General features: G+C 33.5%; 1 protein-coding gene and 1 long non-coding RNA gene across 2 annotated transcripts; one reads left to right on the forward strand and one right to left on the reverse strand.

Moving 5' to 3' along the window:
- Positions 1–5,340: 5,340 nt before the first annotated feature.
- LOC142163573 (uncharacterized) lies at positions 5,341–6,073 on the forward strand. The gene is made up of 3 exons (XR_012694523.1): positions 5,341–5,393; positions 5,467–5,864; positions 5,967–6,073. It is a non-coding gene; the product is annotated as an uncharacterized LOC142163573 (long non-coding RNA).
- A 2,245-nt stretch (positions 6,074–8,318) lies between these two features.
- LOC142163152 (uncharacterized) lies at positions 8,319–9,472 on the reverse strand. The gene is made up of 2 exons (XM_075220408.1): positions 8,966–9,472; positions 8,319–8,762 (listed from the first exon to the last, which is right to left on the reverse strand). Exons 1-2 carry the CDS (start codon positions 9,470–9,472, stop codon positions 8,319–8,321), a joined length of 951 nt encoding a protein of 316 aa, XP_075076509.1.
- Positions 9,473–13,858: the final 4,386 nt, after the last annotated feature.

Below are 13,858 nucleotides of genomic sequence, written 5' to 3' on the forward strand. Positions count from 1 at the left end.
ATTCGAATTTTTAAAGGTTTTCGTTGCGAACTTTTAAAGGTGTTCATCTCGAACTTTTAAAGGCATTCAAATTTTTAAAGGTTTTCATTGCGAACTTTTAAAGGTGTTCGTCTCGAACTTTTAAAGGAATTCGAATTTTCAAAGGTTTTCGTTGCGAACTTTTAAAGGTGTTCGTCTCGAACTTTTAAAGGCATTCGGATTTTTAAGGTTTTCGTTCCAAACTTTTAAAAGGCGTATGTTTCGTACTTTTAAAGGTGCTCGTCTTGAACTTTTAAAGGTGCTCGTAGCAAACTTTAAAGGGTCCCCACTGCCGACTTTTAAGGATTTCTACCACGAACTTTTAAAAGGCTTCATCGCGTGCTTTTAAAGGTCTTCATCGCGAACTTTTAAAAGTCTATACCGCGAACTTTTAAAGGTCTTCACTGTGAACTTTTAAAGATATTGACCACGAGCTTTTAAGGATCTTGACCACGAGCTTTTAAGGATTTTTGCACGGACTTTTATGGGTCTTTGCCGCGAAGTTTAAAGATATTCGTCGCGATCTTTTAAGGATCTTCGCCACGAACTTTTAAAGGTCTTCACCGCGAACTTTTAAAAGTCTTCACCGCGAACGTTTAAATGTGTTCACTATGAACTTTTAAGATCATGACCACGAGCTTTTAATCTTCGCGCGAACTTTTATGGGTCTTCCCTGTAAATTTTAAAGGTATTCATCGCGAACTTTTAAAGGTCTTCGTTTCGAACTATTAAAGTACTTCGTAGTTTGACGAAGTTACTTCTAAAAAGAAATTTAGAAAAAAAGAGATAACAGAGTAAAATAAAAAAAATAAAAAAAGAAGAAGAAATCACAAGAAAGGAAGAAAAAAATACCTTCACGATAATGCTTCCGAGTCCACAATAATAGACTCAAGTGGCTTGCAAATACAATGAATTGATGCTCACAAGTTGGAGAGTACGCATCCTTTATATAGATTTCTCAAGGCAGTAGTTGGGAATAAAGTCTCGATGTGGGATATAGTTACTGCTCCTAGTTGGAAGTGGTTACTGTAAGACGGTGATAGGTTTTCTAAGCATATTGGGAGATGTGCATGTTATGATAATGCAAACATGATAAAGGGATAGCGATTGATTCGTAATTTCAAAAGCCTACTCGAGTTAGAAAAGTAGGAAAGCAGGTTCCATTAGGATTCGATGTCTACGGAAATACCACTAGTTTGATGCATACATAAAAGCTCGCGTATTTATCCTTTTGGAGTTATAAACACATACGAAATCTTTACCTACTAGCATTACAATTACTGGTCATGCAATATTTGGTTTTGTAAAATTTTGAAGGATAAGATATTAAATCAAATAATGGTAAATAACATATTTGGGCCAAGAAATGCATGTGTTGCTTACGTGTTATCTCCAAAGAGATGCTTAGTAAAAACTTGCCAATTTCTAAGATGGTGCAGCACCATGATCGATGATACGAGGATTTGCACCAATGAAAAATGCTCTTTTAGATTATTCAAGTAACAAACGTACCAAATGATTAAAGGAATTCCCAAGTCCATAAGTGCTTGGCATAATTTAGATGTTACTGTATGAGGGAAAACAAATGATGCCATATTAATACTTCAAACCTTGCATGATTTTAACAAAGTTATCCCAACAAACCTTGAAGTATGGGCATTTGTAGGCATATAAATTTTACTTAAATTAAATTCATAAAATAATTTGGACTATATTTTAAATTCAAGATATATTAGTCTAAATAAATATTATGGGATAATATATAAATGAATTAAGGGATTTTTACCTATCTATACCATATATCAAACCTTATTACCTTCATTGTTTAAGGATTGTGTTAATTACATTTAAGCATACCAAATTACCATTTATATACCATAATTCAAATTAAGGGTATAATTATTCCTTCATTTATTGTAGGGGTGATTTTAGGACCGTATTTTCACGTTATTTCGTTTACCCTCCACTCTCTCCTCCCACCCCCACACCCCCTACGATTTACCTTCAGTTAATCCCCCCCCCCCGATTTACCTTCAGTTTTTCCCCCATTCTCGTACAATCTCTTCTCACCCACAATTACCATCACTTTCTTCTCCACTTAATTACCTTCAGTTGTATCCCCCACGATTTGAATTCACTTCCATTTTTGTCTTCAACTCCTAAATCATGAAAAAAACCAACACTCCCAATTTGTTTTATCAAAAGCTATATTAGCTGATATTCCAACCTTTGATTTCGGTGTTTTAACACCAAAATCACCACCCAAAAACCCGCAATCGACGCATGCAAGTGAACAAACTACTGGTATTTCATCTCCTAGACAAATTTGTGCGGAAATGAGAAGCAAGCATTTGCACGATGTTGATGCTAGTGGAGTTGATAAACTAGTCGAGAAACAACTCAAACGCAAGGGGAAAGAGTTGAGTGTAGATGACGATTTTGTAGATGATTCCCCCAAAGTTCCATCTGTGAAAAAACCCAAGGTCTCTCCTTCTTCATCAAAACCAAAAAAGAAGAAACCCTAAAAAAAAGTACCAAAATTGGTTCACCAAAAAATTTCAATAAAGGTAAACACTATTTATTTTTCCTCACTGTTTTGTAGTTTGATTTTGGTTGTAAAAATCTGTTGTTCAAGTGTTAATTTAGTGTTCAAGTGTTTTTTGGCCAAATGTGGTATTGTCCTAATTTTGTAGATTATTTGTCGCAATTTTGTAGGTTTAATGGAACTGTGATTATTAAACAGTCTATAACTGTAGTTAGTTTGTAGTTGATTTGTAGTCTGATCGTTAAATTGTAGAGATGGTATTTTTCATTGCAACCTGTATTGCTGCTACATTTAACTTCATTCTAAATACAATTAATCTACATTTTGTGAGTTACTTGAAGTAACTATTACATTCTGTAGATAATGTTTACACGTGCATTGTTCTTCTTTGATTGTTCAAGTGTATTTTGGTAAAATGTGGTGTTGTCCTAATTTTGTAGATTCTTTGTCTCAATTTTGTAGGTTAATTGGAACTGTGACTCTTAGACAGTGTGTAAATGTAGTTAGTTTGTAGTTGATGTGTAGTTTGATGGTTAAATTGTAGATATGATATTTTTTATTGTAGCCTGTATAGCTCATATATTTAACTTCATTCTAACTACAGTTAATCTACATTTATGTGAGATACTTGAAGTAACTGTTACATCCTGTAGATAATGTTTACACGTGCATTGTTCTTCTGTTATTGTTTTGTAGTTATAGGTGTGGGTAGGCTATTCTTCTTCTAGTTATATTTTGTATTTGTCATGTAGTTATATGTAGATTACTGCTTCCTTTTTATGCAAACTACTAATGTTCATTAATTTTATATTTTCTACAGAATGGCCCTTACTTTGCACAACAAAATGTTAATTATGATGTGCTTAGATTCCACAGTTTGTGTGATCCTAGCATACCTAGCCAGATACAAGCTTTACTCTCTCCGAATGCTTTAAGGGTTTTCAAAAAAACTTGTTTTGGTTAATTATTAGGTCTCCCCACAATCTGTATGCGAAACCAATCACTTCATCTTCTGATGAAGTATGAATTGACAAAGTTTACTGACTCATATTTTTCAGTACTATTTAAGGGTGAAAAATTGAATTTTTCCTTGAGAGAATTTGGGTTGATAACTGGTCTTAATTGTGTGAATAAGTTTTCAGACTATGGTTACACTTCCACCTATGTTAGCCCTTTAATGAATACATATTTTCCGAACAAAGAAAGGGTTGAGAAATGGCATTTGAAAAATGTAGTGACTAATAAAGCATGGGCAAACGATGTGGATGCGGTGAAGTTGTGCATTCTTTATATATTAGAATTTTTTGTTTGTCCTTCTGATAAAGACCATGTGACTTTCATAGACAAGTTTATGTTCTTTCTAATAGAGTATGGTAATTTTGAGTCATACCCATGGGGTATCAAATCCTTCAAGCAGGTTATTGAATCTGTCCGACATCGTCTTAATCCCCATGTACATTCTTATCTGATACGGGGATGCTCATTAGCCTTGCAAGTGTGGCTATATGAGTGTTGCTCGTCCGTCAGCACCGAGCTTGCTACGAGATGTTCTGAATCTATACCTCGCATTTTAAGATGGTCAGCTACAAAGGGGCAGATTTGGTTAACTGCAATTGAAGAGAAGATGATCAAACCTGAGTGGCTCAAGGTATTTTTTTCCACTTTTGTATGATGCTACAATTACATTCATAATAACTACATTGAATCTATATTTTTTTTGTCACTTGAATTAACTGCTATTTTCATCATTCAGTTCACAAACATGATTGAATCTGGAGAAGAGCTTGGAGTGCTTAATCTGCCAGACAAGATTCAATATGAAGATGAACATGGTGCTCAACCATCACATGTTCCAACTGCTGCTTCTCCATCATTTGAACCCAAATATACAGATTGTCAAGAGGACATTGAATCTGTCAGTAGCAAGCTCAGGAAGTTGGAAAAGTGGATTGTGCAGGTATTATGAATAACTACAATATATTGACATAATTTGCTATATTTTGACTTCATTACATAACAATTATAGTATGTTATACATTGTAGTTAATTTGTGGTATAAATCTATAACAATTATAGTTTGTTGAATTGTAGTGTAACTATAGCAGTTAGAATAAGATTACTAACTAATTATATATTTAATTTTAGGTTGATGGAAAGTTAGATGCTTTTAGGAAGGCTGTTTTTAGGAACTCTCAAGCCTTCGAGAGTTCATAGATCAATCTTTGAAGAGTGTTATGAATGTGATAAACAAGAGGTTTAATTTGGATGAGTCAAAGGTAAGAATTTACATATAATTTTGTACTAAGACTAATTAAGACATATGAATAAAGTAGTCTCAAATATTCCCCAAAATTGTAGTTTGCTGGTAGTTTAACAAAAAATAATTACCAACATCAAGGAGAGAACAACCAGCAATTCCAGTTCAATGCTGGTGATCAACTGCATGGAAGCACAAGCAATACAGGTATCTACAAAATTCCTACATACATATCTACAAATTTCAAGACAACATTATTTAATTATACTAATCACTTTTTCACTATATGTTGCAGCTACAATTTCTCTAGAACATTTTCAACCATATGTTGACTTATATCCTGACTTCCAAGAAGCAGCTGAGGCATATAAAGCAGGTACAGAACCATTCCTTCATTACAATAAGGTTTTTATGCAAAATTTTAATAATTTACACCTTAACTACATATTCCTACATATATCTACAATTCTCATTTCTAATTATTCATTCAAGCTGAAGTTTCAGCAGAACATCTACAAGAAAATATTGAGGAAGAACCAGTAATTGATGAAGTAGCTGAGGCACAACAAGCAGGTAATATATTCTCTATATTCTCTATAACTCCATAATACTGTTCATAACTACATAGATCTACACTTATCTACAGAAGGTGAAGTTCCACAGTCGCCAATTCACGGTGTGACTGTGACTGAAGTTGTTCCTGAAGGCATTGATAAAAAAGTTGTTCCTGAAGGCATTGACAACAAAGGTTTGACATTGGATGACTTTGAGCTGCCAGAAAACTTATCACAGTTGGTCATGTATGGCGAGCCCATACCAGATGAATCAACCCCTGTTCATCCCGGTAGAACCAGGCAACCGGGAAAACATGCACGATCACCTTTCACATCTTTGTATAGTTCTGGAGGCAGCACATCTGTTGGACCTAAATTTTTTTTACCTCAAGCACCCCTTCACAAGTGTCATAGGTGAAAATGTAGATCCTGAATTGACAGAAAGGTTCACCAACTGGTTATACATTCGTAGTGATAAAGTATCTAGGAGGTATGAATGCTTCATTTTACACTGTCTGTTCACCATTTTATACTTTAAAATTGTAATTCATTTTGTCAATTTTTTGTATTTGATATTTTTTTGTTATTATAGGAGGAAATATTACTTTTCCAAGAAGGATAACCAAATCAAGCCTTGGTTGGATTTTGGTTGTGAAAAGATTGATAAGAAGGACTGGTTTTATGCCCTTGCTCACCCCGGACAAGTCATCAATAACACAGTAAGTATAAAGAACAGAATCATTCACAATATCTGTTTTGTCTTCAGCTGTGTAGTGTAATTGTAGTTTATTTTTCAGCTATGATGTGTAATTGTAATAATATTGTAGACAACATATATATGTTACTATATTTATGTCTCAGCTGTGAAATTTTGCTTTTTATGCACCTTATGTATCATATGTGATGATGATTGTATGTACAAACTGGAATTTTGGTACTTTTGACTGACTTGGAATCTCTGTGTACCACAACTGTAATTACCTTGTAGTAATATTGTAGAGCTTGTGATTGTGCCTATTAATATTAACTGTAGGTTGAACTTGCTGATTATTGGGACCTTAAGTTAGGTGGTATGTTTCATTTGTTCCTATGTATAGTGAATAAATGTAGACAGTGCATAAATATAGTTAATGTGTAGTTGTTTTGTAGTTTGATGGGTCAATTGTACATATAGTACTTGTTCACTATGGTTTACACAAACTACAATTAAATTACATTTTGTGAGGTACTTGGACTAACTGTTATATTTCTGTAGTTATAGTGTAGCTAATTTGCAGCAATCTGTTAGAGTTTTTAATAAATTCAAATTGTAGTTAATCTGTAGCTGTTTTGTAGACAAGTGTGGTTACACCGTAGCTTATTGTATATGTTTATTCTATTTTGGCAGCACATTGATGTTATTATGTATTATCTGCGAAAAAGAGGCAAATATGGCCCCAACAATAATACTAGGTTCACAACCACCGATTGCTTGTTCAAGACAAAGATTGAAAGAATCTATGACAAGTTCATAAGTTCTCCACCGGAACAAAGGTATTCGGTTGTTAAACCCGAGGATGATGTTGGAGGATATATTCTTGGGTACAGAATTCTTGCTAATGTTGCCTGGGATCTTGTTGACTATGTGCTCATACCTGTGAACCTTGTAGAGAACTTCCATTGGTTGTTGCTAGTTTTTGACATAAAGGACAAACAACTTTATGTTTATGATTCCATGGTGAGAGCAAACCGTCATAAAATAGTTGAGACATTGGTTGACAAGTTTTCAATCATTATCCCTCTGTATTTGTCATGCACTGGTTTCTATGGTAAACGTAAAGACATTGACTTCAAGACCACAAAGGCATACATCGAGAAACCAGTTACGGACCCTCTCAACATACAATGGATGGTTGCTGAGATTCTACAACAAAAGGAAGGCTCAGTGTAAAAAAATAATCTCCCTTTCTATATGTTTAATTATTTAATTTTAATCATTTGTTATATAATGAAAAATTCTCATCTTATGCAGCGATTGTGGTGTATTTGTGGCTGCATTTGCGGAGTATGTTAGCCTTGGAGATTTGGAAATCCCAAAGGAAGATCTTTCTGATATTGAGAAACACCGTAGACGCTATGGAGCTCTACTGTGGGACTATGCAACAAAGAAGCTAGAAGATGGGTCAATCAGTGAGAGTGAGGTTACTGGCAGGCTAGCAAGGAGGAAGGGTGCTCCGGCAAAAAACGAGAGGACTAGAGTGCAACGAAAGAAGAAATAGACTATTGTGTTCCTAGTTTGGTCTGTGAAATTTGGTAGTTGAATTGGAAAACAATGTAGGAAATATGTCGTTTTGGTTTTCTACAATACTTTTTGTTGATTACATTATACTCGAGTACTCTGATTACATTTTTACAGCAACAACTTTGTCTTACAATTTGACTTTAATCTTCAAGTTATTTTTATAAATACCTTCAAGTGCCAAGTAATATCTGTATATAACTGTCATTTGTTACACAACATAAATATAAAATAAATACAGGAATCATATAAATAATTTAACCATCTTTTATCAACAAGGTTTATCAAAAAAATTCAATTTATCTACATTTAAACTACGTTAAACTACATTTTAACTACAACTCCTCTACATATGAATAACAGGACTACAGTTCTAACACAGTTAAACTACATATTCACTACAATCTGGATACAATTTACGTTGAATGCATTCTTTATTAATATCAGTTTTTTTGTATACAGTAAATATTAAAGTTTAACTATTCTATAAAAAAAAGACAACTTTAGATGCTTGACAGAATACATAAAAATATAAATAGTGCAGATACACAAATTGATGTTTATACTTCTTATTCATCTTAAAAAACTTAAACAATTACACAAGAAAATCCGATAATTTGAGCTCACTAACATTTATTTTGAATAACTATTCTAACTACATTATATTCATTTCTTTTTCGGCGCATTCTTGCAAGTTCTTTTGTTATGCCCTTCACCTCCACAATTGCCACATGACACCTTGTATTTCTTTGACTTTATTTCATCAAATGTTTTATATCTTTCCTTGTGAGGTCTCCCTGGCTGCCTTTTATCTCCCGCCGGTGGCTTTACTACCTCATCCAAAATATGTTGTGGCACATCCCATTTGCCTTCATCAGGAAGAGGATTTACTGGCATTTCATAGGTAAGCAGAAGGCTCTTCCTTGTGTAATACGGAGAGCAATAGTTTTCGTATGTTTCATTCCTATGCCTTAATGCTGCCAAAGCATGCGCATATGGAAGTTCATCAAGTTGGAATTGTCCACAGCTACATTTCTTATTTTCTAGACACACAATGTACCGCTTCACACCATCTAACACAGTATGTATATGATCTGTTGAAGCTCTCACCTACAATTGAAGACCAAACATAAATAATAATACATCAATCATTAAAATGGATTATCAACAATTTACCTACAAATCAGCAACAAATATGTTACAGCTCATCTACAAACTATTATTACCGACAATTTGACTACAGTTTAACTACAATCTGGAAACACTGCAGCTAGTACTTTTTTGATTCTACTGCACCAAAAAAAATATCTTACCCTTAGTTTCTGAGATAATGTACTGTTGTCTTCCAATTCTTTGTTGTATTTGTGACCAAGGTATGTGAAAGTACCCTTTGCCTTCGATAACTTTTCTTTTGTCCAACGTTCAAGAAGAGTCCTCATATACTCAAATATATCAAATATTGGCAGCTCTCTTGCATCTTTTGTTACAGCATTCAACGACTCGGCAATGTTTGACGTCATAGTAAAAGTTCTATTCACCGTTGCATGTACTCTTGACCATCTATGATAGCCAATATCATATAGGTAAGACTTTACACGCAGGTTTACCTCTTCAATCTTCAACATCCTTTCATTAAATTCATCCAGAGTGTATGACCGTGCTGTAGCAAAGTACAATTCATGTAATTGTAGATGTCCCTTCTTGAATTTTGACCTTATATTTGTCCATATATGCCACATGCAAGAGTAGTGTGCCATGCCCAGATAGACAACTGATGTTGCCTTCAGTATACTCTCATGCCTATCTGAAACAACACACATTTAAGGTCTTTCACCATATGCCTCCTTGAATTTCTCAAAGAACCACTTCCAAGACGCGTCGTTTTCAGAATCAACCACAACATATGCCAAGGGCAAAATAGTACCTACATTTTTTAGACATAAAATATGATTAAATAACAACTACAATATATATTGAGAATATAGACAAGTTAACTACATTATTTTATATAACTACAAAATAACTACAACATAACTACAATTTAACTGCATTTTAAAGACTGTCTACAAAATAAGTACAAAATTATTCCATTATTTACCTGCTGCATCCATGGTGCTTGATGTCAGCATAATCCCCCTGTAGGCTGACTTTAAGAATGTCCTATCAACCACTACTACCGGCCTACAATGTTGCCAACCATTTATTGATGTACAAAGAGCAACAAATGCGTATAAGAAGCAATCATCTGCTGCCTTTTTCAATTTAACAACAGAACAAGGATAATTCTTCTCAAGAATATAAAAATATTTGGGTAATTTGTTGTAGGAGTCACACGGATTCCCTCTCAAAAACTGTAAAGCTTTTTCCTTTGCTCTCCATGCTTGCATGTAGCTTAGGTTCAGTCCATGTTCGGATAACATGTCAGTTTGTATGTCCTTTGGTGTGTAAACAGTCTTAGGATCACAATACTTTGGAACGACCATGCTACCAAGTACTGCTGCAGTACGTTTGCGCTGTATGAATGTTTCGTCCATTAGGCAACATGTGTGTTGTCGGCTGAAACTTCTTATCTTGAACATTGCCGAATCATTAATTGACGTTGCCTTGAAATGCCATTTACAACTTTCAGCAACACATATAAGCCAGTAGCTACAAAAGAAATATAATATTTACACAAATTTATGAAAAACTACAATTAACTACAAACTGACTACAATTTAACTACAATTTATAAAACCCACCTATCTTCAATCATACACTGATTTTGCTGATATATTATCCACAAATAACTACATACCTTCTATGACTAGATCTTTTTACTCTGAACTGGAACTTGTGCATCACTGAATAATTCTTTATTGCAGCAGCTACTGTTTGCTTGTCCTGATAAACTTGTCCTTCTTCAATATATGTTTGCGTAGATTCAGTTATTATTTCACTTTGATATTCCTCTATAGCTGGTGAGGATGGAAATTCAAGTAAGTTTAGGAATCCAGACGAACCTGCAAACAATAAATTCATAAATGTAGTTTCTATGTAGATAATTTTGAAAGCAACATTGCTTTATCCTTTTCAGTACTATGTGAGCTTTGTAGTTTAATTGTAGGTAATTGTAGTAATATTGTAGATAACATAGTAACACCATAACTCTCTACAATGTCGAATCAAACATACCTGCACTGGTGCTTTCATTGTTGATTGCCAATTCCATATTGAAATCTCTTACGCTTATACATAAAGGATACAAACCTAAGTTTTTATTCTCCTTTTTGGTTTCCATGTACACACGAACCCCCATATCATTCCTAATCTCCATTGGAGGACAATTCTCGTTCACAATGTATTTGATTTCTATAATTTTATCCGATGTATCAATTGATAATTGTTCTGCAATTGTAGAACTGAGAATTCCGTAGCTTGCATTATCATCTACCACAATGGAATCAACTTCAAAATCTCTAAATATGCCATAGTTATCCCAATTACCATTCGATTTCAGCATTATTGGGATTTTTGACATGATTTTGTGTAGTTGATAGGAAAAAAGACGAAGAACAAATATAGTTTCGACAATTTGAGTACTGATATCGACGAAGAGCAATTTTGTATTCTACAATTTGTATTGCGTTGTAGAATTAGTAAAAGCAATTTGATTACTGAGCTTCAGTAGCTTGCGTTTTTTGAGAATTGTAGTTGAGTGAGAGAAGAGAGATCTCTTTCTGTTGAGGAAGGAGAGAATTACGCAACTGGTGCCTTCATCAGATCTGGTGCCTTCATCAGGAAGAGAGATTTCCTTCAGTTTCAAAATTCGAATAAAATCGTTGACATAATCACATCAGATCTGGTGCCTTCATTTTAGGGCTTTTTTATGGCAAAATCTACCTATTTTTGGATTGGTATATAATTTGTAGTAAAAGTGTGGACTAAACGGGTAAATAACAAATTATGAACATTTTTGGTAATAAGATTTGATATATGGTATAGATAGGTAAAAATCCCATGAATTAATTATATAGGTCCAACATATACGGATTGAATAAATAAGTCTTAATCCATTGGGCTAGCCCATTTAATTGAGCTAAAGTGATGAGCCCACTTCATTAGGGCAAAAATGTCATCTTCCTAGAAACCCAGTTTGGTGCCACGTGTCAAATGACGTGGCGCGCCAAGTCAAACAGAAAAGCAGATAGGATTATGCCACGTGTCAAAATGACAAGGCATGCCAAGTCACACTAAAAGGCCAATGAAATCGCACCACGTGTGCAAGTGACATGTTCTGGCCAATCAAATGCGGCCATGTCACACTTCAATTTGATTGGTCGGAAAGAGTTTGTTCTTATCATAACTCTTCTCTTCCACAACTATAAATAGGGATCTTCATAACTCAGAAAAGACACTAGAAGTTATAACAAGAAGCAAGAGAGAGCTCGTGGATCAAACGCCGCAAATTTCTCTACAAGTTTCAAGATCCAAGCAATCAAGTTCAAGTTCAAGTTCAAGTTCAAGCTCAAGAACGAATCAAGGTCAAGTTCAAGCTCAAGAACGAATCAAGGTCAAGTTCAAGCAATCATGCCCAAGCTCAAGCTCAAGAACAAGATCATCGTTTCGTGGAAACAAATATAGATTCAAGATCAAGCTCAAAGGCGCGCCCTTGAATTTATTTACTATTGAAAAGTAGAATCAGAGGATCCATAGAGATTGTAACACTCAAATATTCGAAATAAAATACTACGATTGTTGCGATATTTTTTGGTCCTGATTTTATTTTCTTGATGCAATTTATTGTCTACAACATGCTCGTAACCGGTGCCGCTATTTGCTGACTCATATCCTACGTGTCTTTACTGCCATGACTCGACGAGCACCCACCTATCATTCATCAATTTTATCCCATACAATATTATCCCTGCCGTTTATTCAGTTTCGAAAAGGTTGTTTAAAAGTTCGTGTTTTTTTGCCATAATGTTTATATAGGATTAAAATTATATGCAATGGCAGTGTATAAATTTTTTTACACTATTGGTATAGTTTTAATCAATATATTTGATAAGCTATCATTTTTTTAAGGTTATTAATTAAAAATTTATTTATGGTAACTTTATAAATGGCATAATTAGTAAATATTCTTATATTACTAATATATAGAACTTGAACTCAATATTTGTAAGCAAATATTCCTGTAATCTTGTAAATAAACAAGTTGATTAAATCAATTTCTTATAGAACAATCATTTCCTTTACGCGATCTTATCCAAACTTGGTGGGTACTAAGTAAACATCATGATGAAGTAGTTTTTTTGGCTTAAAGCCATTTAGGTTTAGCAAAATCGCGCTGAACAGCTCTTTTTAATTTTTAATTTTTAATTTTTAATTTTTAGGGGAAGTAATTACAAGGTAAGAAACTGACCAATATAATGAAAGTTAAAGTAATCAACAAGTTACCAAAGTTTCTCGGCTCAATAGCTTAATCCCTTGTTACACCTTTTTTTCATGAACTTTTCTAGGTGTGTACAAACCGAACTAAAAAATCGCATTAAAGTGAAAAGTCAAATCAAACCGATTAAAAAACTCAATTAGGTTTGGTTTATTTTGTTGAGTAAAAAAAAATCGAACCAAACCAACATATAAATATATAATTTTTATATATACTTTAAGATCTTTTTATAGATTTAAAAAAAATCTAAAAATATTTGCGATTCTCTTATGGGATATAATATTTAGTTAAATATGAAGTGCTCTTTTTTATTAACTTTAAATAGTGGGTTGTATGATCACTTTCTTATCAAGTGTTACTGAAATGGGTCAATCTCTTTGTTCTTCCATATTCATATGTCAAGATCTATTAAATTCTTATATCTTTTTCGAATTTGAAGTGGTATTTCAATAATTTAAAATTAAATAGCACATATCATTATTTAGGTATCATATTGATTTTTATGATCAATTATTAAATTCGGTTAACTTTGAAAGAATACATCAACGAAAATTTATTATCAGACGACTAAAAAATTAACTATCATGTGTTACTAAGAGAATTTCCCCATAATTTCCCCATAAGAATACTTTAATAGATTACATGTTTGTCAAATTTTTTAATTTTTACTAAATATATATTTATTTGTCAAAAATTTAATAAAGTAAAATTGAAATAATATTCATGTAACAAAAAAAATCGAAAAACCCGACAAAACCAAACCAAGCCAAAC

The sequence above is a fragment of the Nicotiana tabacum genome, chromosome 8 (genome assembly GCF_000715075.1).
Source record: "Nicotiana tabacum cultivar K326 chromosome 8, ASM71507v2, whole genome shotgun sequence".
Taxonomy (NCBI): domain Eukaryota; kingdom Viridiplantae; phylum Streptophyta; class Magnoliopsida; order Solanales; family Solanaceae; genus Nicotiana; species Nicotiana tabacum.